The sequence below is a fragment of the Lutjanus erythropterus genome, chromosome 8 (genome assembly GCF_056507025.1).
Source record: "Lutjanus erythropterus isolate fLutEry1 chromosome 8, fLutEry1.hap2, whole genome shotgun sequence".
NCBI lineage: Eukaryota > Metazoa > Chordata > Actinopteri > Lutjaniformes > Lutjanidae > Lutjanus > Lutjanus erythropterus.
In genome coordinates this window covers 5,714,988-5,737,100 of record NC_139324.1, presented here as the reverse complement: position 1 = coordinate 5,737,100, position 22,113 = coordinate 5,714,988, and the positions used below count along the sequence as shown (strand labels likewise).

General features: G+C 41.0%; 2 protein-coding genes across 10 annotated transcripts; both read right to left on the bottom strand.

Annotated features, from left to right (window-relative positions):
- Positions 1 to 1,762: 1,762 nt before the first annotated feature.
- Positions 1,763 to 20,095, bottom strand: LOC146322357 (trace amine-associated receptor 13c-like). 5 transcript variants are annotated; one of them, XM_084724318.1, is made up of 3 exons: positions 2,870 to 3,076; positions 2,642 to 2,643; positions 1,763 to 2,579 (listed from the first exon to the last, which is right to left on the bottom strand). In XM_084724318.1, exons 1-3 carry the CDS (start codon positions 3,074 to 3,076, stop codon positions 1,763 to 1,765), a joined length of 1,026 nt encoding a protein of 341 aa, XP_084580444.1. The 5 variants fall into 5 exon arrangements, with proteins under 5 accessions (XP_084580444.1, XP_084580448.1, XP_084580445.1 ...); XM_084724322.1 differs by lacking the exons at positions 2,642 to 2,643; positions 2,870 to 3,076 and adding an exon at positions 20,046 to 20,095; XM_084724319.1 differs by lacking the exon at positions 2,642 to 2,643 and having other exon boundaries at positions 2,904 to 3,076.
- LOC146322356 (trace amine-associated receptor 13c-like) lies at positions 18,861 to 20,223 on the bottom strand. Of its 5 annotated transcripts, none has more exons than XM_084724315.1 (2): positions 20,020 to 20,223; positions 18,861 to 19,671 (listed from the first exon to the last, which is right to left on the bottom strand). In XM_084724315.1, the coding sequence occupies exons 1-2, from the start codon at positions 20,190 to 20,192 to the stop codon at positions 18,861 to 18,863; spliced, it is 984 nt and encodes a 327-aa protein (XP_084580441.1). In that variant the 5' UTR covers positions 20,193 to 20,223. The 5 variants fall into 5 exon arrangements, with proteins under 5 accessions (XP_084580441.1, XP_084580442.1, XP_084580439.1 ...); XM_084724316.1 differs by having other exon boundaries at positions 20,116 to 20,223; XM_084724313.1 differs by having other exon boundaries at positions 19,963 to 20,192.
- Positions 20,224 to 22,113: the final 1,890 nt, after the last annotated feature.

Below are 22,113 nucleotides of genomic sequence, written 5' to 3'. Positions count from 1 at the left end.
AGAGCAGTGCTCAGCCAGCTCATATTATCACACAACTATATGTAGCTGGTGACACTCCACCTCCCACAACAGCTCTGGTTCCTTCCCCCAACAGAGAGCTGTCAGTAGTTATTTCTGTGACCAACAAGTCCTTTTTTTGCCCTTTTTATTTGTTTTTAATTTGTCACTTATGACTGGCACTGTCCCCAACACCAGTCTCAAATGGATAGTTCACCCAAATATGATATATCAGTCACCATCTACTCATCCTCATGCTGATTGAAGGCTGTGTTTAGTTTTTTAGTCTCCAAAATGCTACTTGAGTTTTACAGGAAAACATCATTGCAGAATCTCCCAAACAAGTGAAGTGAATGGTGACCAGTTCTCTAACTGAAAAAAACCAAACAAAACCATTAAATGCCTCCTGTTGTTATCCAAGTCTCCTGAAGCCCTGACATACCCTTCACTTGCACGTGCACACCATCACACCACACACACCCAGTTCAGATGATGAGCATGTGCACAGGAACATTGCTCCAAACTAAGGATCTTTAAGTGACTGGGTTTACACCAGATGAAAAGAATGGAGACATTTTATGTTTCTCTGGGAGGGTGGGATGTTCGTATTTATCTTTTTCAACCTTTTGATTCAGATTCCACCTCAGTGCTTCTACCACTGCATCCCTGTCCTCATTTTGAAATGTCTTCTATGATACTTCTGAATATTAGGCCCTCCTATAACTGAAAAGGATTTCTGATCTGAGTTGATTATTAAAAGATGCTTGAGGGTTTGAACTGCATGAAATAATGAGGACTTTGCAATTTAGAATAAATCATTCAGTGGGTGGAAAATTCACATTGTTCTCTCAGTTTGACCCAGGTCATCCAGCACATTTGAAGGATATATGGATAAGGTATATGACATATAATGGCACTGTTAATTTTTCTGTTTGTACTGACTAGTAAAATTTCTCATGTGCTTAACTTTAATTTTCTTATAAAATGTCAAACTGGAGAGCAACAATCATATAAGGAAACAGAGGAGAACAAAATAATTTTTGAATTTTTCACCAAAATACGCAGTCAGTTGAAATCTGTGCATACAATTACAATGATTAGAGGTAAAGAAGTTTCTCATACTGTCTATCTACTGCACACAGAGAAAGGAAAGGAATATCACTTACATTTTTGGACCTTTATTACATTGTAAACCTTTGTAGAGCAGCTGTGTCTCTCCACAGCCTCTACAGCAGGAGCCTCATACTGGCAGCCCATTTCAAACCCCCTCTCTCCCTTCATCTAGCTGGTGACATGATGTATAATATATAACAACCAGCATTATTTTATTTATTGGTTCTAGTTGTTTCATACACATTTAAACTACCCCTCAATTGCATACACTTAAAATAAAAACACAGTTCTATTGAAATGTATTGCAGGTATGTTTTTCTGAGGGATTGCATGTTGTTATTTACTGTTTTTATGCCTGGAAACAGCTTGGTCAATAATATTTCTCTATTAGCAAACACAATGGAAAAGCATATTAACAAGTTATTAAGTGACATTATAAGTCATTAATACCCCTGATGTCTGTGCATTCATAATGTGTAGAAACTGATATTTGCAGATTTTGATGTATGACGAAAATATGTTAGGAATAGAAACAAAAAAGCAGATTTTCAGAAATATTGCACTTTCTTGCAGAACTTGAATGTTGAAGTGTCTCCACTATGAGATGACATCATCAGTGGCCCAAAACAAATTTCAGTTTGAGTCTCCTGCTCTACAGTATGTTGGCCTCACATGAGCCAGGCTGCAGTATCTGAAGAGTACCAATGAGTTTAACTGCTTTTCTAAACCACGGGTAAAACAAGGCATAAATCACAGGGTTTACACAAGAGTTAAAGTAAAGCACATAGACCATAATTGATGAAAATGAAACATTGAGCATGCTGTCTCCCGTAAGAGACACACAGTAATATGGACAGAAACATATTAGAAACACAACAACAAGAATGCCAAGAGTCCTTGCTGCTTTCAGCTCAGACTTTTTTGTGGTTACAGACACTGAAACATGGAGTGTGGCAGCTGTAACATGAGAGCGCATTGCACGAGCCTGAGACACAGCCACAGCAAACACTCTCATATACAGAACTATGATGACAATAACTGGAATGATGAAGGTCACAACAAGGTCAACAGCTCCTGCAATAAACTCAATTACAATCACACACTCTCCATAGCAGGTATTATATTTGTCTGGTTGATACAGGCTGTCCTTTACAATCAGACCGTTGTAGAAAACAGAATAAAACCAACACAGACAAACACAGACTTTAACTCTTTTCCCAGTGATTCTGGTGGTGTAATGCAGAGGGTCACAAATAGCAACATAGCGGTCGATTGATATGAGCACCATGTCTCCTACTGAGGCAGAGGTAATGATGAAGGACATATAATTATACAGAGAACACACAACATCACCAAAAAACCAGCAGGATGTTTTTCGGAGAATTTCTACTGGCATCACCAGGAGGCCTACGAGAAAGTCTGAGACAGCCAGAGACAGGAGGAGGATGTTAGTGGGTGTGTGGAGCTGCCTGCAGGGAGACAAAGAAAAGCATCACTAAATCAACAAGTTCTCATATCGAAATGACAAAACAACTTAAACAGCAAACAAAACTATGATTTTGAATGTTTTCTGATCTGCCACATCCACAGTTCATATGGTTGAAGAAAGAGAAAAATGTTGATTATTGGCTGGAGAGAAAGCAGTCAGACATTTGAGCTTTGCTGTAAAAAACAGTCAGAAGGGCACAATATAAGGATAACGTGACAAGGTGAAGATCATTCAGTACAAGGTCAAAGACAATTCTGCTTGTAATTCTACAAATGTAGAGAGAAGCTGGAAAGTTAATGTGTGCCTGAAGTGGGAGACTGAGATGATGACGAGCAGGTTGAGAGCCACAGTGAGGACTGAGCTGGAGGACAGCATAATGTGAAGGAGCACAGCTTCAAACCAGTGATATGTGGGCTTCCTGCAGGAGGTGTTGAGGAGTTGTGGAAAGCAGAGTTCTGCTCCATCCTCGGCCTCCATGCTCAGAGATCTGCAGATATAGATGCAGCTCTGGCAGCTTTCTGAGCAAAACTAACTGATGTATTTCTCTCACATTCACTTCATTTGTCCCACCCTCTGTCTCTCAGTGTCTCTGTTGGACTCACATGCTCCTCCTCCCTTGCTCTGCACATCATCACTTTGCAACCATCCCTCCCTGTCTCTCTCTCTTCTCATTTCTTTTCCTTTGTCCAGCCTTCTCTGTAGGACAGTTTGAGCTTTTTGGAGTGGGGCTGTATGAGATATGATACTGTATGACATGAATCCAAACTAAGTATATAAAACTGATTTTGTGAGGCAGCTGCATTTGCAAGATCACACGATAATCCATTTAGCCAGGCTTCAAGTGGTGCAGCCAATCAGCATCCTAGAAGGAACTACTGGCAGCAACAGGCCATGGAAGTGACTCATCTGTAACAATCAATGGTGGCTCCTGAAGAAGTTAGCGTAGACACTGCACTAGCGTCAGCTGCATCAGAAACGGAGAGTTGCTTCATTGAAAGAAAAGCAAAGAACAGCACTGAAGGCTTTCCTCCATGGAAAAGATTTTCACTTGTCTCCTGACTGGCTTCAGTAAGAGTCTTTTGTGATTGGTTGAAATTAGCCTGTGTTTTTTTGAAAGTGCCTGCCCTTTCCAAATACTTTGTAAGGACAACTTCCTAGATTGTTCTGTGTAACAAACTATCTGGTGTGTCGGGTTATTTGAAAAAGTCACATTATAACACAAAGGACCAAACATCCCAATCAGATGCCCAAACCACCTCAGCTGGCTCATTTTGACAAGCAAAGGGTCGACTCTGACCTTCATACGATTCTCCAAGATCCTTAGTCTATCTCTGAGGCTGGTTCCAGCCTCCCTATGATGGAAGCATATTTTGGCCACTTGTATCTGCAGTCTCATTCTTTTGGATGCTACCCAAAGCTCATGACCATAGGTGAAGTGTGGAACAGGCATGAAAATCACTCACCATTCGGTGAAATTCGCCATTTTGATTCCAAAATAGGTGACCTACGTGAATCATGTAGATCTGATGAAAAAATTTTTTTTTTTGGGAGGGGGGGGGGGGTATGGATGGGACATGGAGTGGGACTTTGGATTAGGACTTTGGTTTTATACATGAGAGCGGCGCAGAGCCATAGTGAGCTGCAAACATGTGCGCGCTTGAAGGGAGCCTTGAATTCAACAAGACATTCCCCTACTGGCGCTACAGCAGCAAAACAGACGGCGCTGAAAACAGTGACAGAAGTGACACTGTACCGCATCACACCACCAAACTCTCATAACGCTTAAGTGTTGAATAAGTTTGTGTTTCATAAGAAAGATGAGAAACGCTGCTGCAAATCATTTATACAAAATGTGTCTGACAGCGGAGAACAGAGCCACGGGTCTGACCACAGAGACGTCATGTCACTGTGAGAGCAGGTAACACTTCAACGTTCCTCCACACTCATCAAAACCACAGCACTCTTCATAAGAAACAGAGCAGTAGATCATCTTACTGCAAGAAATACTGATATTTTAAACAGTTTTTAAGTTTCTCATTTATCTCATTTACAAATGAGACTCATAAGATGTTAACACCACTGTAATGTCTCCTTCTCTCTGTCTCTACTGTTACTATATTTAGTAAAACTATCAGGATTTTTTGGCAACTAACAGCACTTTACAGATGTAGAATTATTGAATCAAAATGTAAAGACTGACACATTGCATTGTCTTGTATTGTATCGTATCGTATCATATCGTGACAGAGGTGAATCATATCGAACTGAATCGTTGGCCACTTAAAGATTTATAAAATATAGCGTATTGAACATGTATCAAGATACATATTGAATCGTCTCAGTCAGTGAGATACACACCCCTAATGAAAATGTATAGATACTTTATTATACATTCATACTGTCCTGTAAGTCTGCATGATTTTTCTCTCAAAGTGCACCAGATTGATGCTTTTAAATATAAAATGTCCAAAATTTTCTTCCAGGGGAACGTGCCCCCGGACCCCCCTAGAGGAGTTGTATCCTTCTCACCTTTTGCACCCCTGACCCGTTTTCATGCCTGGTGGAATGTACCACAAAAGGCATATCAAAAGCTTTGCCTTCCAACTCAGCTGCCATTTCACCAAAACAGTCTAGGACCATACGCATATCATAGCTGATGACAGCTGGGAGTGGCAATCTACCATTTTCCAGCAGAGACTCAAGGACTTAGAAGTACTGACCCTCATCCTGACCAATTCACAGATGGCTGCAAACCATCCCAGTGAATGCCGAAGGCTAGAGTCTGATGAAGGCAACAGAACCACATCATTTGCAAAAAGCATTCACACAACTCTGAACTTCCTGAAATGTTTAATCAATCCAGCTCTACCTTGATTCATGTCCATGAAACAAGACTGGGACAAGAGGCAATCTTGGCAAGAGACCAACAGCCACTGAAAATGTGTTTTGAATCCAGACATCACTCATTTTGGATATACAAGGATTGGAGCATGGCAACAACACTGGTCCCCAGTACTCCTGCAGTGACCCCCACAGGATTCCCCAGGCTACATGGTCTTAAACTTTTCCAGGTCAACATAACACATATAGACTGGGTGGTCATACTCCCATGACCTCTCCAGCAAGTCTGCAATAGTAAAGATCTGGTCCAGTGTTCCACAGACAGGACAGAATTCACATTATTTTTCCTGAATCTGGGTTTGAGAATTGGAGCTTCCTTTCCAGTTCCCTGGAGTAAACTGGGGAGGCTGAGTGGTGTGGTACTCTGCTAATTACAGAAAGCAAATGCTGAAGCTGCAGCCAATCTGGCCTCCCAGTACTTGTCTGCTGCTTCAGCATACCACTGGGCCAACCAAGCCTGAAATGCCTCCATTTTCTGAAGTTACAGTAAACTATTGGCTACCATTTACATTAGTCTCACAGTAAGTTACTGTATCATTTTTACAGTAAAGTATTGTAAAATAATAACTATGTACTGTGACCTTACAGTAGTTATGCCATATATTACTGTAAATTAGCAGTATGTTGTTGTAAAATTACTGTATTTGACTATAACTTCACTGTAAATATCCATTAGATTACTGTAAATTATTATTAATCTCACAGGAATCTGTAGATGTTACACTTAAACTACTGTAAAATGGTGTAAATTTGACATTTTCATAATTTTTACCTCTTAACCCACCAGTAACCTGAAAACACTGAAAAACTGGTTAATTCAAATACAGACAAAAACATGATCCATTTTATACATTTATTTATTTGATTTTTTTTTAAATTCATTTCATCATTCATTTCATTTGATTTTTTTATGTATTAATTTATTCAGTTAAATTATTTTTATTGTCAACACAGTTCAAGAAAAAAAAATGCACTCACATAAGAGTAACCTTTCTTACTACTCACCAATGCAGGTTTTTTTTGATGTCTTAACTGAAGACTGAAACTGAACAAAACTGAACAGTATGAAATTCAAAACATATATGTTTTAAACATTTAATAGTCAGGTTGCAGTGTGCAATAAGCAGTGTGTCTTGCCTGTCACAGTTCTACATTGAAATCCACTCAAAGTCAATAAGTTTGCGAATGAACGTGCACACTTGCTGGTTGATGGATCCTCGTCATGTCTTAGACTTGGTGCCCCTCTCGGGGTTAACGTCCAAGAAGCACCTAAAAACAAAAGGGCCAAAGAAAGCTGTTAGTTTCATTCAGGTAAGAGGAAAAAGGTGTGTCAGTTCCCAAGCAGACACCACTGCTGTCAGTGGGTCACGACTCTTGCAGTGTGAGAACTGGAAGTACAAAGGACAAGTTCATAGAAAAAGCCATCCTTATATATTGGTTTATTTATCTTATTTAATTTCAATGTTTATTTCATTTCATTTCATTTCAGTCCCTTGATAAACAACACAATACAACAATTATATTCAGTTTATTAAGGGCAGAATGGATCATTGTTGATCCATGGCCTGTACAAATCACCCCCACGGTTCTGCTAACGTGTTTCGCAAAATAAATGTAACTATAATAATCTGACAGTTTTCTGGTAGCTGTTACTTTTTAAAGTTATAATTCCTTGAATCTCAATGCAGAGTTGGAGTGAAAAGACACAACAGATGTGTGCTGTGTTTGACTCTGTAGTGCATTTCTGCAGCAGTGGAATCTAAAAAAAATGAAGAGCGACTGATTTAAAAGTTGTCAGAACTGACCATGACTTGAGGCATTTTCAGCGGTGTAACTAGGAAAAGTGGGCATGCTGCCATCATAGAAATCAATCATTAGGTTGTGATGTTTATTCTAACTTCTGAGATATCTGCTGTAGAGATGTTCCTGACGACTACTTTCCATGTCGATTAAACAACATTTTTAATTTAGAGTAGTCAAATGAAGCTCAGCGTAAGTTCAATCAGGAAGACCTTCTATTACACTGCCTTCATTCACAACCCTCCTTTACTTCGTCTCACTCCTCCTATTCCCCCTAATCAGCTGATTGTGGGTGTTCACCTTCCTCTTTACTGTCCAATCAGATTTTGCCACGGTCGCGATAGCCAGTCAGTTTGCTGCTGCCAAAACTTTAAATCACCTCTGTCTTTGCTCCATCAGTTGTCATTCAGTCAATCGCGTGACCCTCCTCCACCCCTCTCTCCTCCAGTCACTGGACCCAGGTAGCAGAAGATGTTCACCTCGATCCTCCCTGACGCCCTCTCCTCCAGCCTTCAGGTCCAGGCAGCAGGAGTCCAGAGCCACTTCCCCTCACCAGTCTCTGCTTTGCACCTCATCATCACCACCACCACCAGTGTCTAGACCCCGGGGGGTTCTCTTCACTACAGCTTCATCACCCCCATTTATATATACATATTGTTTCACCTCAATGGGGTCTAACCGCCGACTTTTCATGTTTCATATCTCATGCATTTGCCAATAAACCATTTTCTTTTACTCTTAGTCTCTCCTGATTGTACTGCTAATCACACACATCCCTAATCTGCTGTCTACACACAGCTCTGCTCTGCTCTGCTCACCGGTGCAAATCTTTCTCTGTCTGCCTGTATTATACTGTACAGTGTATAATTATACGTATGTGCTATAGTATAGCGTAACATAGTACATAATTTTGAGTATACTGTATAGTATTATTATTATAGTGTGAATTTTATTTTTATTTTATTTTTTTATTTAAAATTAATTTAACCCTAATCCCACATTAGGGTTTACTGATCCAAAAAATGGTTTGATCCATGACTCAAAACCATCATACGATCCAAATTGTGCATTTTATAAAGGCAGAGCAAATTGTATTGTAGTGCTGAGAGAAAGGACAGAAATGTCTAATGATGTATTGCAATGTAGAGCTGAAATTATTAATCAATTACTGAATTAATCACCAACTATTTTAACCATCCATTAATCAAGTTGAAAGTTTTTTCAGAAAATAAAAGTCAAAATTCTGTGATTTCAGCTTCTTAAATGCAAATATTTTCTGTTTTCTTTTTTTAACTCCTCTCTGACAGTAAACTGAATATCTTTGAGTTATGGACAAAAGACATTTGAGGACGTCATCTTGGGACACACTGATTCACATTTTCTGACACAGAAAATACAGATTCATCAACAATGAAAATAATCATTAGTTTCAACCCTACTGCAGTGCCTATATTTTGTAGATTGACCAGTAAAAGAAGAAAATAATAATCACACTTTAAGTGTGCAACAACAGTTTGAAGCAAATCTTAAGTTACCTCAGTTCAAACAAGGAGTCATAGGGCTGCAACTAACAATCATTTTCACTGCCAAGTGATCTGTCGATTGTTTTCTTGATTAATCAATTAGTTGTTCTGTCCATAAAGTCTCAAAAATTGGTGAAAAATGTCAATCTGTGCTTCCAAAAGCCCGAGATAAAATCCGCAAATGTTTTATTTTATACACAACCAAAACATATTCAGTTTTCTATCAGAAAGGAGGAAAGAAACCAAAACATACCAAACAAACCATCTCCCCTCTTAAACTGTGTCTACCAGTGTATTTCTATCAGATGGGTGTGCAACCTCAAAAAGACACTCACTACATCAGTACCAAAACCACAACTTGATGCTAATAAGTACAGTGGCGTGAAAAAGTGTTTGCCCCCTTCCTGAGTTTTTATTTTTTTGCATATGTCACACTTAAATGTTACACATCATCAAACAAATTTAAATATTAGTCAAAGACAACACAAGTAAACACAAAATGCAGTTTTTAAATGAAGGTTTTTATTATTAAGGGAGAAAAAAAAATCCAAACCTACATGGCCCTGTGTGAAAAAGTGATTGCCCCCTAAATCTAATAACTGGTTGGGCCACCCTTAGCAGCAACAACTACAATCAAGCGTTTGCGATAACTTGCAATGAGTCTCTTACAGCACTGTAGAGAAATTTTGGCCCACTCATCTTTGCAGAATTGTTGTAATTCAGCCACATTGGAGGGTTTTTGAGCATGAACCGCCTTTTTAAGGTCATGCCACAGCACCTCAATAGGATTCAGGTCAGGACTTTGACTAGGCCACTCCAAAGTCTTCATTTTGTTTTTCTTCAGCCATTCAGGTGGACTTGCTGGTGTGTTTTGGATCATTGTCCTGCTGCAGAACCCAAGTTTGTTTCAGCTTGAGGTCACGAACAGGTGGCCGGACATTCTCCTTCAGGATTTTTTGATAGACAGCAGAATTCATGGTTCCATCTATCACACCAAGTCTTCCAGGTCCTGAAGCAGCAAAACAGCCCCAGACCATCACACTACCACCACCATATTTTACTGTTGGTATGATGTTCTTTTTCTTCTTTTTCTTTACTTTTATGCCAGATGTAATGGGACACACACCTTGCAAAAAGTTCAACTTTTGTCTCGTCAGACCACAGAATATTTTCCCAAAAGTCTTGGGGATCATCAAGATGTTTTCTGGCAAAATTGAGACGAGCCTTGATGTTCTTTTTGCTCAGCAGTGGTTTTCGTCTTGGAACTCTGCCATGCAGGCCATTTTTGCCCAGTCCCTTTCTTATGGTGGAGTCATGAACTCTGACCCTAACTGAGGCAAGTGAGGCCTGCAGTTCTTTGAATGTTGTTGTGGGGTCTTTTGTGACCTCTTGGATGAGTCGTCGCTGCGCTTTTGGGGTAATTTTGGTCGGCCGGCCACTCCTGGGAAGGTTCACCACTGTTCCATGTTTTCGTCATTTGTGGATAATGGCTCTCACTGTGGTTCACTGGAGTCCCAAAGCTTTAGAAATGGCTTTATAACCTTTTCCAGACTGATAGATCTCAGTTACTTTCTTTTTCATTTGTTCCTGAATTTCTTTAGATCTCGGCATGATATCTAGCTTTTGAGGATCTTTTGGTCTACTTCACTTTGTCAGGCAGGTCCTATTTAAGTGATTTCTTGATTGAGAACAGGTGTGGCAGTAATCAGGCCTGGGTGTGGCTAGAGAAACTGAACCACAGTTATGTTTTAACAAGGGGGCAATCACTTTTTCACACAGGGCCATGTAGGTTTGGATTTTTTTTCCCTTAATAATAAAAACCATTTAAAAACTGCATTTTGTGTTTACTTGTGTTGTCTTTGACTAATATTTAAATTTGTTTGATGATGTGAAACATTTAAGTGTGACAAACATGCAAAAAAATAAGAAATCACTTTTTACCTTGGACAATCAACTGAGGGTGCTCGGCAGTTTTATCATGCTCTTGATGTCAATGGCTGTGGCACACAGCTGCAAAAACATGATATTTTAATAAAACTCAACTAATAACATTGTGTACATAATAGCATAGAGTCAAGTCACAGAGCCCCATAGATTTATCATAGATCAGGCAGTAACATTTGGTAAAGTTTAGATTGTGATCATGACTTGAATTATATATGAAGTAGAAAAAATATGTAATTACGATTACTTTCACTAATATTACAATTGCTATATGATTATTTTATATATATACAGTGTATACACACAGACATACATGTATATATGCTATTTTGATGGTCAAGCATATTGTTTTTTTAATGTCATATTGCCATATTCCTATCACATTATAAGTAAATATGTGCTAATTTGGGCCATAGATAGTGAGATATTTGCTGATAGAATGAGTCGACCTGAATAAATAAAGGTCATAGAAGCTGTAGAGAGGCTGCGCTGTGCAGCTTTGATACATCGGTCAAACATCGTCTGGAGACGTACGCATGCTGTCTGGGGAGTTTTCAACACATTTACTTTGCCATACATCCATGAGCATTCTGACATGCCACAGTGGTATTTATAGCGAGAAGTATTGCAATGCAACTTGGAGTGCTGAATAAACTCATTAACAGTCTCAGACAGGAGGTGAAAGAATTTAGAGCTAATATTGTTACCATAAAAAGGGCTCGACAATGCCACCCTGGGAATTTCACCCAGAGAATTACTTACTTACTTATTACTTACTACTATACAAGGCACACAGGTTCGTTTACTCAAGGGGCATGAGACGTGGTTCCAAGTTTTAAAATACAGTTTTTATTAAATCATCCTTCTTTTAAAACAACACTAAACATTCACACAGGAAGGGGGAAGGGGGGAAAACCTAATCAGGGCTGAGGCCTAGTGGAAGGGTGAGAGCAGGGGAGGGATCCACCAAAAGAAAAAAAAATAAAGGAATCAACTTAAATCACCAGGCACACGTGGCAGACACACTCTCAGTGAACAAACCCACTCCCTGGGACACAGCAGACAGGACGGGGGGATACCACCACCAAAACACCAGCACCACCACCACCGGCCTCCAGCAACTGAAAAGGGGGGCAAATAAAACAAATTAGTGGGGGTTGCAACAAAACAAAACAGGAAATCAGTCAAAATCTAACAAAAATTATAATTACTGGGCAGGTCACAAGATTAAACTTAAAGAAATACTTCAAACAATAACTGCCCAGTTAGTATATTTTAAACAAATGTAAACAAAAAGAACAAGGCTAAAGCAAAGAAAACAAAACCCAAACAGTTACCAAATTACCTACAGAAAAACTCTCAAATTAACCTAATTAGCTGCGTGCAGCCATACCTGTCAGGCCAAACGACCTCTGATCCAGAAGTGACGCGCCGGTGATGACGAGGGGCGCAAAAGGAAGACCTGGTGGAAAGACTGCCACTTTTATATCGGCCCACCTCATTACAAGCGGTGGCAAATCACATAGAGGATGAACACCTCTATGCTACTACACTCACATAAACTGAATTTACAGTTGAACATTGTGTTCCATTTCATTAGGAAGAACAAAATACAGGACTGACAGGGATTTAAAATTAGCAATCCTGTCATTTTGGATGCAGCTAGCAGACTGTCCTAATAACACCAAGTTAACATTTTCAGATCAGTAACACAAAAATCACTTAACACTACTGAACCAGATAAAAAGTGATGAACAATATATACAAATTAGCTACCCTTAAAAATATGGAACCTGTACAGGATAACTCAGGTTGTTATCCTTACAATGGATGCTGTGTAGTGTAGCTAGAAAACTCCTTCACCAACCTCGAGTCTCATCACAGACTTTACTGCTATAAACACTGCAACCTATACAGCTACAAATCACTGTAGTTCCATCTGACTGTCATTTACATGTGGACACCAAAGACCAGTGCAGCTGTTGGTTCAACGGCGGGAAGACTGTTAACAAAGTAACACTTAATTCTTAAAAATAACATCACGCACTCATAACGGCTCAAACGTCTATACGCCAACCCCTCACTCCGACTGGCTACTAACGCTGTTTAGTTCATATTATTGAATAACATTCACTATAATGTTGAAAAAGATGACAAAAGTAGATGTTTAAGCACTTATCATTACTTGGTCAGTGGATGAGTCAAGTGAGTGACAGCTCCAGGAGACCGACGCAGCTCGAAAAAAAAAACCCCGCGGATTTCACAGTAGCTTCCTGTGACGGCCACATCTACAGTAATTTCACAATAAAATAATAAAATAAAAATAAATAAAATAAAATTCCAAACATGGTATTTTATTGTGAATATCACAGTTGGATCCTGTGAAGTGATAATAATGTAATTTATTGTGATATATCACAGTTCAATATTGTGAAATCCTGGAAATGATTTACAGTGTATATTTCAGGTGGGATTCCAAACATTATTTTGCTGTGCGTCTCACCTTCGGCTGCAGAAGCAGCCCAAGCATATTCAACCTAGTGTTAGAGGCATTTTGCTGGATCTTGTTAAACAGGGTCAGAGTCCACTCCATCCTTCATCTGCTGGATGATTTCCTTCTGATAGATCCCCCTAATGACAGCTCAGGTTCTTTGTTGTCCAAATTAAAAGACTGTTTTCAAGCTCTCTGTATTCCTCTGTCTGCCAAGAAAACCCTGGGTCCAGCCGCGTGCCTAGAGTTCTTCAGCATCATGCTGGACTCCCTTGAGATGAAAGCGTCCCTCCCATTAGAGAAACTGTAGCATGCATGTGATATCGCAAAATCCTCCTGCGCTGTTGAAAACATCTCAAAGCAGCAGTTACTCTCCCTTTTTGGGCATCTCAACTTTGCCATGCACATAAGCCTCTGAGCCAATCAGACTCTGTCTCTTGTCATGGTCATCTAAAATGCATGAGAAGGCATTCATTTAATGTTAACAGTTAACAGTTGCTAATAGCAGGTTTTACAATGAGGCAAATGGCGCTAACATGATAGGCAGTGTTAGTTAGTTAGTTACCTGCAGTATCAACAGCAGAGGACGTGCTAACACTGCAGCTGCTGCTGGGTTGAGTGGATCAAAAACGCGATATTCACTCAAAGTTATTGCATGCTGTGTGTGCAAATGTTTCTGCATATTAGTAGTATTTCCTCCCTTTGAGGAAATATCCACTTTGCAAGTATTGCAAGTTGCCTTGTTGTCATCCTTTCTTGTGAAATGTAACCAAACTTTTGAGCATTTCTGCCGTTTGGGTGCCATGTTTCCTGCTGGCTGCACTGGTGAATAACGTCACCACGCAGGTTGCGTAGCTTGCGTGGTGATGTCATTCGCGCCCACTGGAATCGATAAGGGAATCGTATGCAAAATTGGCAAATGATTCCAAGGAATTGAAACACTGGGAACCGGTTCTCAACAAGAACCGGTTTTCGATTGCCATCCCTAATCATGTGGTCTTCAGTTACATCACTGCCCGACACATGCCCGGTCATTCCAACACAATAGCTGATGCTCTCTCCCATTCCAGTTTTCAGACTTTCCCAGTTCCAGTTCAAGTGTCCCCACTCAAGCATCTAGCACTTTTCTAAATAAACCCCCCAATTTGTAAATATTTGAGCTAGGGTTTATATGAGGAAGGGTTTAGCTGCTTCTGTGCTCAAAACCTATGATTTTGTCTGGAGCACTTTTACCATGTTTTGTGTTTCTGTTTGTTTCTTAAACCTGTTTCCACTAATACTGTCTATACCTTCATTTGTTATTGCATGGATGTTTGTCATTCCAACCCAGCTATTAAATTGTTGTTAAAGAGCATTTCCAAAGTTTCTTCTAATATACTCAATCACAGATGTCCGATCACACAACATTTTGCACAATATGCTGACAGCTCTCAGAAATGGCATTTTTTCTCCCTACATTTACACTCTACTCGATAGAGTATTTTCATTAGCATTTTATTTTTCTCAGAGCTGGTGAATTTTCTGCTCTTTCTTAATAATTTGATCCTAATAGAGACATCATTTTTTCCGATCTTGCTTTTCGTTCCAATCACTACCATCTGACATACTGCGGTGGCGCGCACACCTTGTTTGTGGTGTGTACCCTTTTTTGCCCGTTCAAATCCATGATTAAATATTTAAAAATTAGACCAATTACTAGCCTTCATTATCTGTTTTTTCTTACTCCAGGGAATTTACCTTTATTAAAAACATGGTTCAACTATCATTTAAAGAAGCTTTTTGTTAAATGCAATTTGCCCCCTCAGCAACATTCAGGTCATTCCTTCAGAATAGGTGCTGTCACAGCTTAGGCAGTGATCACTATTTTGCTGTGTTCTCCCAGTTTTCTCCTGTGTCTCTTCTTCCCCTGTGTGTGTGTGTGTTATGGGCATGGCTTTGTCATCAGGCACCTGGTGGACCTCCACAGCTGCGTGCTATTGCCTCGTCAGCTCTCAGCTCAAGGAACCTAGGGGCTCGTTTATAAAACTGTACATGGGATTCACCTTAAAAGATGGCGTACAGATGAAACACAGAAAGTGCTTACGCACAAAAATATTAAGTTTTATAAAACAAGGTGTAGACACGTCCTACTCCAGTTTTCCTTTATAAATCACAATCAACGGAAAATGTGGCACACCTTTAGCGGATGTCATGTAATACCCATAAGTGCCTATAAATGGTCAATGAAACGCCCCAAATTCATATTCATTCACATTGACTGCAGGAGGACGATCATGGCGAATGCTGCAGGAACGGCTAAAAAAGGACTGTCATACAGAATGAAAACAACGTTTGTGTTATGGAGGTTGAGACAAGGAAAATATGTTATATGGTGGACACAATGTGGACATTACAGACACCCTGGACAAGTCGCCAGTGCATCGCAGGGCTGACACAAAGAGACAGACAACCACTCACACTCACATTCACACCTACGGGCAATTTAGAGACACCAATTAACCTAGCATCTTTGGACTGTGGGAGGAACCCAGAGAGAACCCACGCAGACACAGGGAGAACATGCAAACTCTACACAGAAAGGCCCTGCCCCAGCCAGCTGGGGGATTTGAACTCAGGGCTTTCTTGCTGTGAGGCGGCAGCGTATTCAATATTCACTTAACTAATATATTTAAAAATGTATAAAAACTCCTGTTTGCTTTTTTAAATGTGACGTAAATATATCAGTAATAGTAACAAGTATATTTTCAGAAATATTGCACTTTCTTGCAAAACTTTCTGACTGATGCAGTTGTCATTTTCTCATCAGCGTCCACATTATGGAGGTTGTAAGTGTACTTGCGTACTTGGATGTATTGGTCTAATATGAGGTGTGGTCAGGCACCAAAAAAAAAACTTGTCTAAAGTCACTGGCACATAATTTTCCTGTTATTTAAAGGACACATTATACAGATAGTCATACTCCCAGGTCCCCTCCAGGATCCTTGCAAGAGTGAAAAGCTGGTCCGTTATACCACGAGCGGGGCAGAACCCACTTTGTGACTCTTCAATCTGAAGTTCAACTATCAGCCTGACCCTCCTTTCCAGCACCTTAGAGTAAACTTTCCCAGGGAGGCTGACTAATGTTATGCCGATGTCCACCATGACATTCGAGTGTTGCCACCCCTTGAGGCACCTACGACCTGAAGACCACAGGTTTCAGCTGCATCCTCAGCAGTGGACGTTTTGAACATCAATCACTCTGATTCAATGTCCCCAACCTCTACAGGGATGCCAGAGAAGCCCTGCCGGGGGTGGGAGTTGAACTACCCTCTCATCCACCAGGGTGAACTCCAACAAAGCGGCACTCAGCCAGGGACTTGTGAGTTTTCCCACACCTGCCTGGTGCCTCACACCTTGGGAAACTCCGGAAAAGAACAGAGTCCAACCCCTATCCAGGAGAACGGTTCCAGAGCCGAGGCAAGGCCCACCAGACCTAACCAATAGTGCTCCACCTCCACAAGCTTCAGCTCCTTCCCCACCAGAGAGGTGACGTTCCATGTCCCCAGAGCCAGCCCTGCCTTCACTGCCACCCAACTGGCAGCGCACCCGACCCCAGCGGTTCCTCCCACAGATGGTGGGCTCACGGGATGGAGGAGCGTTGTCCACATAGCTTCTTTGGGCTGTGTCCGGCCGGGCTCTGTGGTGTGCTCGGGCAACAGGTGCTCACTGTTGGGTCCCCCTTCCAGGATTGGCTCCAAATGGCAGCCCTGGGCTTCCTCAGGGCAGGGTCACTGCATTCCTTCTGTTTCTTCATGGGGTCTTTGGACCATTCTTAGTCTAGACCCTCGCCTGAGACCAATTTGCCATGGGAGACCCTACCAGGAGCAGTAGGCTCCAGACAATACAGCTCCGAGGTTCACAGGGACATGCAAACCTCTCCACTATGATACAGTAATGTTCCCTGGAGAGGACCTCACACTGTACCAGCTAAAATTTTGTAAAGATCTGTGGTCATTCTGTGGCCAACAACTCTTTCTTCTGTTGTGTTTTTAAGTTGTCACGTATGACTGGCACTGTCCCCAACAGCAGTCTAAAAGGGATAGTTCACCCAAAAATGATAAATCAGTCATTATCTACTCACAATCATGCTGATTGCAGACCGGGATTAGTTTTTCAGTCCACAAAATACAATTTGTGTTTTACAGGAAAACATTGCAGAATCTCCCAAACAAGTGAAGTGAATGGTGACTATTTCTCAAACTGAAAAAAACAAGCAAAACATTAAATGTTTGCTGTTGTAATCCAAGTCACTTAAAGCCATGACATGCCCTTCACTTGCACATGCATACCATCACACCACACACATCCAGTTCAGATGGTGAGCATGTGCACGTGAACATGTCTCTAAACTAAGGATCTACAGTGAAGATTTAGGCTGTGGCGTCTTTCAAGTCAACTTGGCGTGTCAGGGCTTTAGGTGAATAGGATTACACCAGATGAAAAGAATGGAGACATTTTATGTTTTCTTTGGGAGGGTGGGATGTTTTTTTCTGTTTGAACACTGGTCACCATTCACTTTTAGTGTTTGGGCCGTTCTGCAACATTTTCATTCCTATTTATGTTTTTGAACCTTTTCAATCTGCTTTCATGGCCTGTCCTGATGTGGATTCAGATTCTACCTCAGTGTTTCTACCACTGTATCCCTGTCCTCATTTTGACATGTCCACTATGATACTTCTGGATGTTATGCCCTTGTATCACTGAAAATGATTTCTGATCAGAGTTGATTATTAAAAGATGACTGAAAGTTTGAACTGCATCAAATAATGGGGACTTTGCGATTCAGAATAAAGCATTAAGTGGGAGGAAAATTCAAATGGTTCTCTCCTTTTGACCCAGCTCATCCAGCTCATTTGAAGGATATATGGATATGGTATATGAAATATAATGGCACTGTTAATTTTTCTGTTTGTTTCTCATGTGCTTACTTTTACTTTCTTATAAAATGTCAAACTGGAAAGCAACATTCACATAAGAAAACAGAGGAGAACAAAATAATTACTTTGTCAAAGATTGTCTAAATTTTTCACCAAAATATGCAGTCAGTTAAAATCTAAGCATATAATTACTGTGATTGGAGGTAACAAAGTTTATCATACTGTTTGTCTACTGTATACAGAGAGAGAAGAAAAGAATATCACTTAAAGTTTAGGATTTTTAATACATTTTAAAACTGGCAGCCCATTTCCGGCATAAAAATACCCCTCAGTTGGATACACATTAGATAAGAACACTATTTTCTATTAAAATGGATTGCATGTATGTGTTTCTGAAGGACTGCATGTTGTTATTCACTGTTTCTTATGTCCAGAAACAACTTGTTCAACATTTATGATCAGTTATAAGACAAAGCTTTTCACCACATACTCTGTGGTGTTTGATGAATGCACAGACATCAGGGGTATTAATGACTGATTCAAAGTGACAGAACAGTTTTTGAGTGTGTCCAATGCACATCTGATTTATGTACGTAAATATGTATAGAAACTGAAAACTGAAGTGTCTCCACTATGAGATGATATCATCAGTGGCCCAAAACAAATTTCAGTTTGAGTCTCCTGCTCTACAGTATGTTGGCCTCACATGAGCCAGGCTGCAGTATCTGAAGAGTACCAATGAGTTTAACTGCTTTTCTAAACCACGGATAAAACAAGGCATAAATCATAGGGTTTACACAAGAGTTGAACAGAAAGAGCATGAAGGATGCAAATGAAACAGTGAGCATGCTGTCTCCTGCAAGAGACACACAGTAATATGGACAGAAACATATTAGAAACACAACAACAAGAATGCCAAGAGTCCTTGCTGCTTTCAGCTCAGACTTTTTTGTGGTTACAGACACTGAAACATGGAGTGTGGCAGCTGTAACATGAGAGCGCATTGCACGAGCCTGAGACACAGCCACAGCAAACACTCTCATATACAGAACTATGATGACAATAACTGGAATGATGAAGGTCACAACAAGGTCAACAGCTCCTGCAATAGGCTCAATTATAATGACACACTCTCCATAGCAGGTATGATACTTGTCTGGTTGATTCAGGATATCCTTTACAATGAGACCGTTGTAGAAAACAGAACAAAACCAACACAGACAAACACAGAGTTTAACTCTTTTCCCAGTGATTCTGCTGGTGTAATGCAGAGGGTCACAAATAGCAACATAGCGGTCGATTGATATGAGCACCATGTCTCCTACTGAGGCAGAGGTAATGATGAAGGACATATAATTATACAGAGAACACACAACATCACCAAAAAACCAACAGGATGTTTTCATGAGAATTTCTACTGGCATCACCAGGAGACCTACGAGAAAGTCTGAGACAGCCAGAGACAGGAGGAGGATGTTAGTGGGTGTGTGGAGCTGCCTGCAGGGAGAGAAAGAAAAGCATCACTAAATCATATCTCATATCTAAATCACAAAAGAGCTTAATAACAACTTCGGAAAATTGTGTGATTTTGAATGTTTTCTGATCTTCCACAGCTATAGTTCACACATGATTAAAGAAAGAAACAAATGTTGATTATTGGCTGGAGAGAAAGCAATCAGACATTTGAGCTTTGCTGTACAAAAACACTCAGTAAGGAAGAATATAAGGCTAATGTGCCAAGGTGAACATTATTCAGTACTAGGTCAAAGACAATTCTTGTAAATCTACAGTAGTTTTTTTGTTCAGTTAAAGAATGTGGAAAGAAGCTAAAAAGTTAATGTGTGCCTGAAGTGGGAGACTGAAATGATGACGAGCAGGTTGAGAGCCACAGTGAGCACAGAGATGGAGGACAGCAAAATGTGAAAGAGCACAGCTTCAGACCAATGAGATGTGGGCTTCCTGCAGGAGGTGTTGAGGAGTTTTGGAAAGCAGAGCTCTGCTCCATCCTCGGCCTCCATCCTCAGAGATCTGCAGATATAGATGCAGCTCTGGCAGCTTTCAGAGCAAAACAGAGTCATGTAACTGATTTATCTCTCTCAAATTCTCTTCATCCATCCACTCCTCTTTCTCTGTGTCTGTTAGACTCCGATGCTCCTCCTCCCTTGCTCTGCATCATCTGCGTCATCACTTTTCCTTCAACCATTTCTCCCTGTCGCTCTCTCTTCTTGTTTCCGTTTCTTTGTCCTATCTCTCTGCCCTCTCTGAGGGATAGATTGAGTTTTTTGGAGTGGGGTTGTATGAGGCACATGATTGTATGACTTTGGTGAACTAACCCTATAAAACTTACCCTGCATGGCAGCTAGGTTGGCAAGATAACACGAGAATCCATCTTGCCAGGCTTCAAGTGGTGCAGCCAATCAGCATCCTAGAAGGGACTACTGACAGCTATGGGTGTGGTTTTAGGTGTGATGACAGTGAGAAGTATCCATGAAGCGACTCATCTCAAACAAAACAATGGTGGCCTCTGAAGAGGTTAGCATAGGTACTGAAATATCAACTGTGTCAGAACTGGAGAGTTGCTTCATTGAAAGAAGACCAAAGAACAGCACTGAAGGCTTTCCTCCATGGATAAAAGTTCCACTTGTCTCCCGACCGGCTTCAGTGGAAGTTTGATCTGATTAGTTGATTAATTGTTTTTTAAAGTGCATGCCCTTTTCCAAATAGTCTGTAAAGACAACTTCTGATGGGCCTGTGTAACAAACCATCTGGTGTGTCACGTTACTTTAAAACACTAAAGTCACGTAATAACACAAAGAAACAAACAAACATCCCAATCAGCCACCACAGCTGGTTCCTTTTGACGTCTTTTGGGTCTACTCCAACCTTTCTCCAAACGTCCAAGATCTTCAGTCTATCTCTTAGGATGCTTTCAGCCTCTCTAGAAAGGGAACTTATTTTGGGCATTTGTATCTATAACGTCATTCTTTTGGACACTACACAAAGCTCATGACCTTAGGTGAGGTGTGGAATGTAGTACAAATGTTATATCAAAAGCTTTTGTCACAGTTCTGCAGGCCCAGTTTCCCTTGACCTGTTCCCCATTCTCCCAGTTTCCTTCCGGCCCCTGTGCCTCAGTAAATTTCCACTCTCCCTGCCTCTGCTCCACTCTACCTGCCAGCCACTCCCACCTCATCAGCCCAACTCTACCCACCTGCAAGCTCAGCTGCAGCTCATCCCCAATCAGCCCAGTATAAAGCCTCTCCAGCACTCTCAATCCTTGCCAGACCGTTCTTCAGTATTCCCTGCAAGACTCTGCAGTCCCTTTTCCTGGATGGTTTTCCTGTTTGCCTGCCCTGCCTGCCTGACTCTCCTGCCTTGCCTGGTTCCCAGATATTCACCACAGCCTTCTGTTCCTGACCATGAGATCTGTCTCTACGTTCCTTGTTTTGCCTGCCTGTCCCTGTGGCTGCTTGGTGAGTCCACCTGTCATTACTTCTCCACCTGGATCCAACTTCCCTGCTGCTCATCCCCAGTCTGCTCTGCTGCATCATCGGCCTGCGCTTCTGGTTCTGGACTCCTCACCTTGTCGATCTCGTCTCCTGCAAGTCCCTCTCTGTCACTCCTGCCTGCTGTGTTACGGAACTGTATGGGTCCGAGGGTTCACGTCCACCTTGGTTCCGCATTCAGGCTCAGCTCGACCCAATCCCCGAGCCTGAAACCCAGAGACTTTGTGTGGGCCCCGAGCCTGAAGAACAAACTGTTTCCTGTGTTTCCTCGTCTGCTTGAGTTCCTGTTCTGCTTGTGTGCTTCATTAAATTTCATTACCAAGTATCCCAGTGTGCTGCTTTTGGGTCCTAAATACACCCATTACAGTACAGTCTGGCCAAGAATGGACCCAGCACACACCTTCTGAGAGCAGAACTGTGTCAACAGAATGGA

Excerpts from the sequence above, each read along its gene's own strand:
- LOC146322357 (XM_084724318.1), bottom strand. The coding sequence starts at position 3,076 with ATGGAGGCCGAGGATGGAGCAGAACTCTGCTTTCCACAACTCCTCAAC.
- LOC146322356 (XM_084724315.1), bottom strand. The coding sequence starts at position 20,192 with ATGGAGGCCGAGGATGGAGCAGAGCTCTGCTTTCCAAAACTCCTCAAC. Across the intron at positions 19,672-20,019 it reads ATTTCAGTCTCCCACTTCAG|GCAGCTCCACACACCCACTA; the intron begins GCACACATTAAC and ends CTCTCCCTGCAG.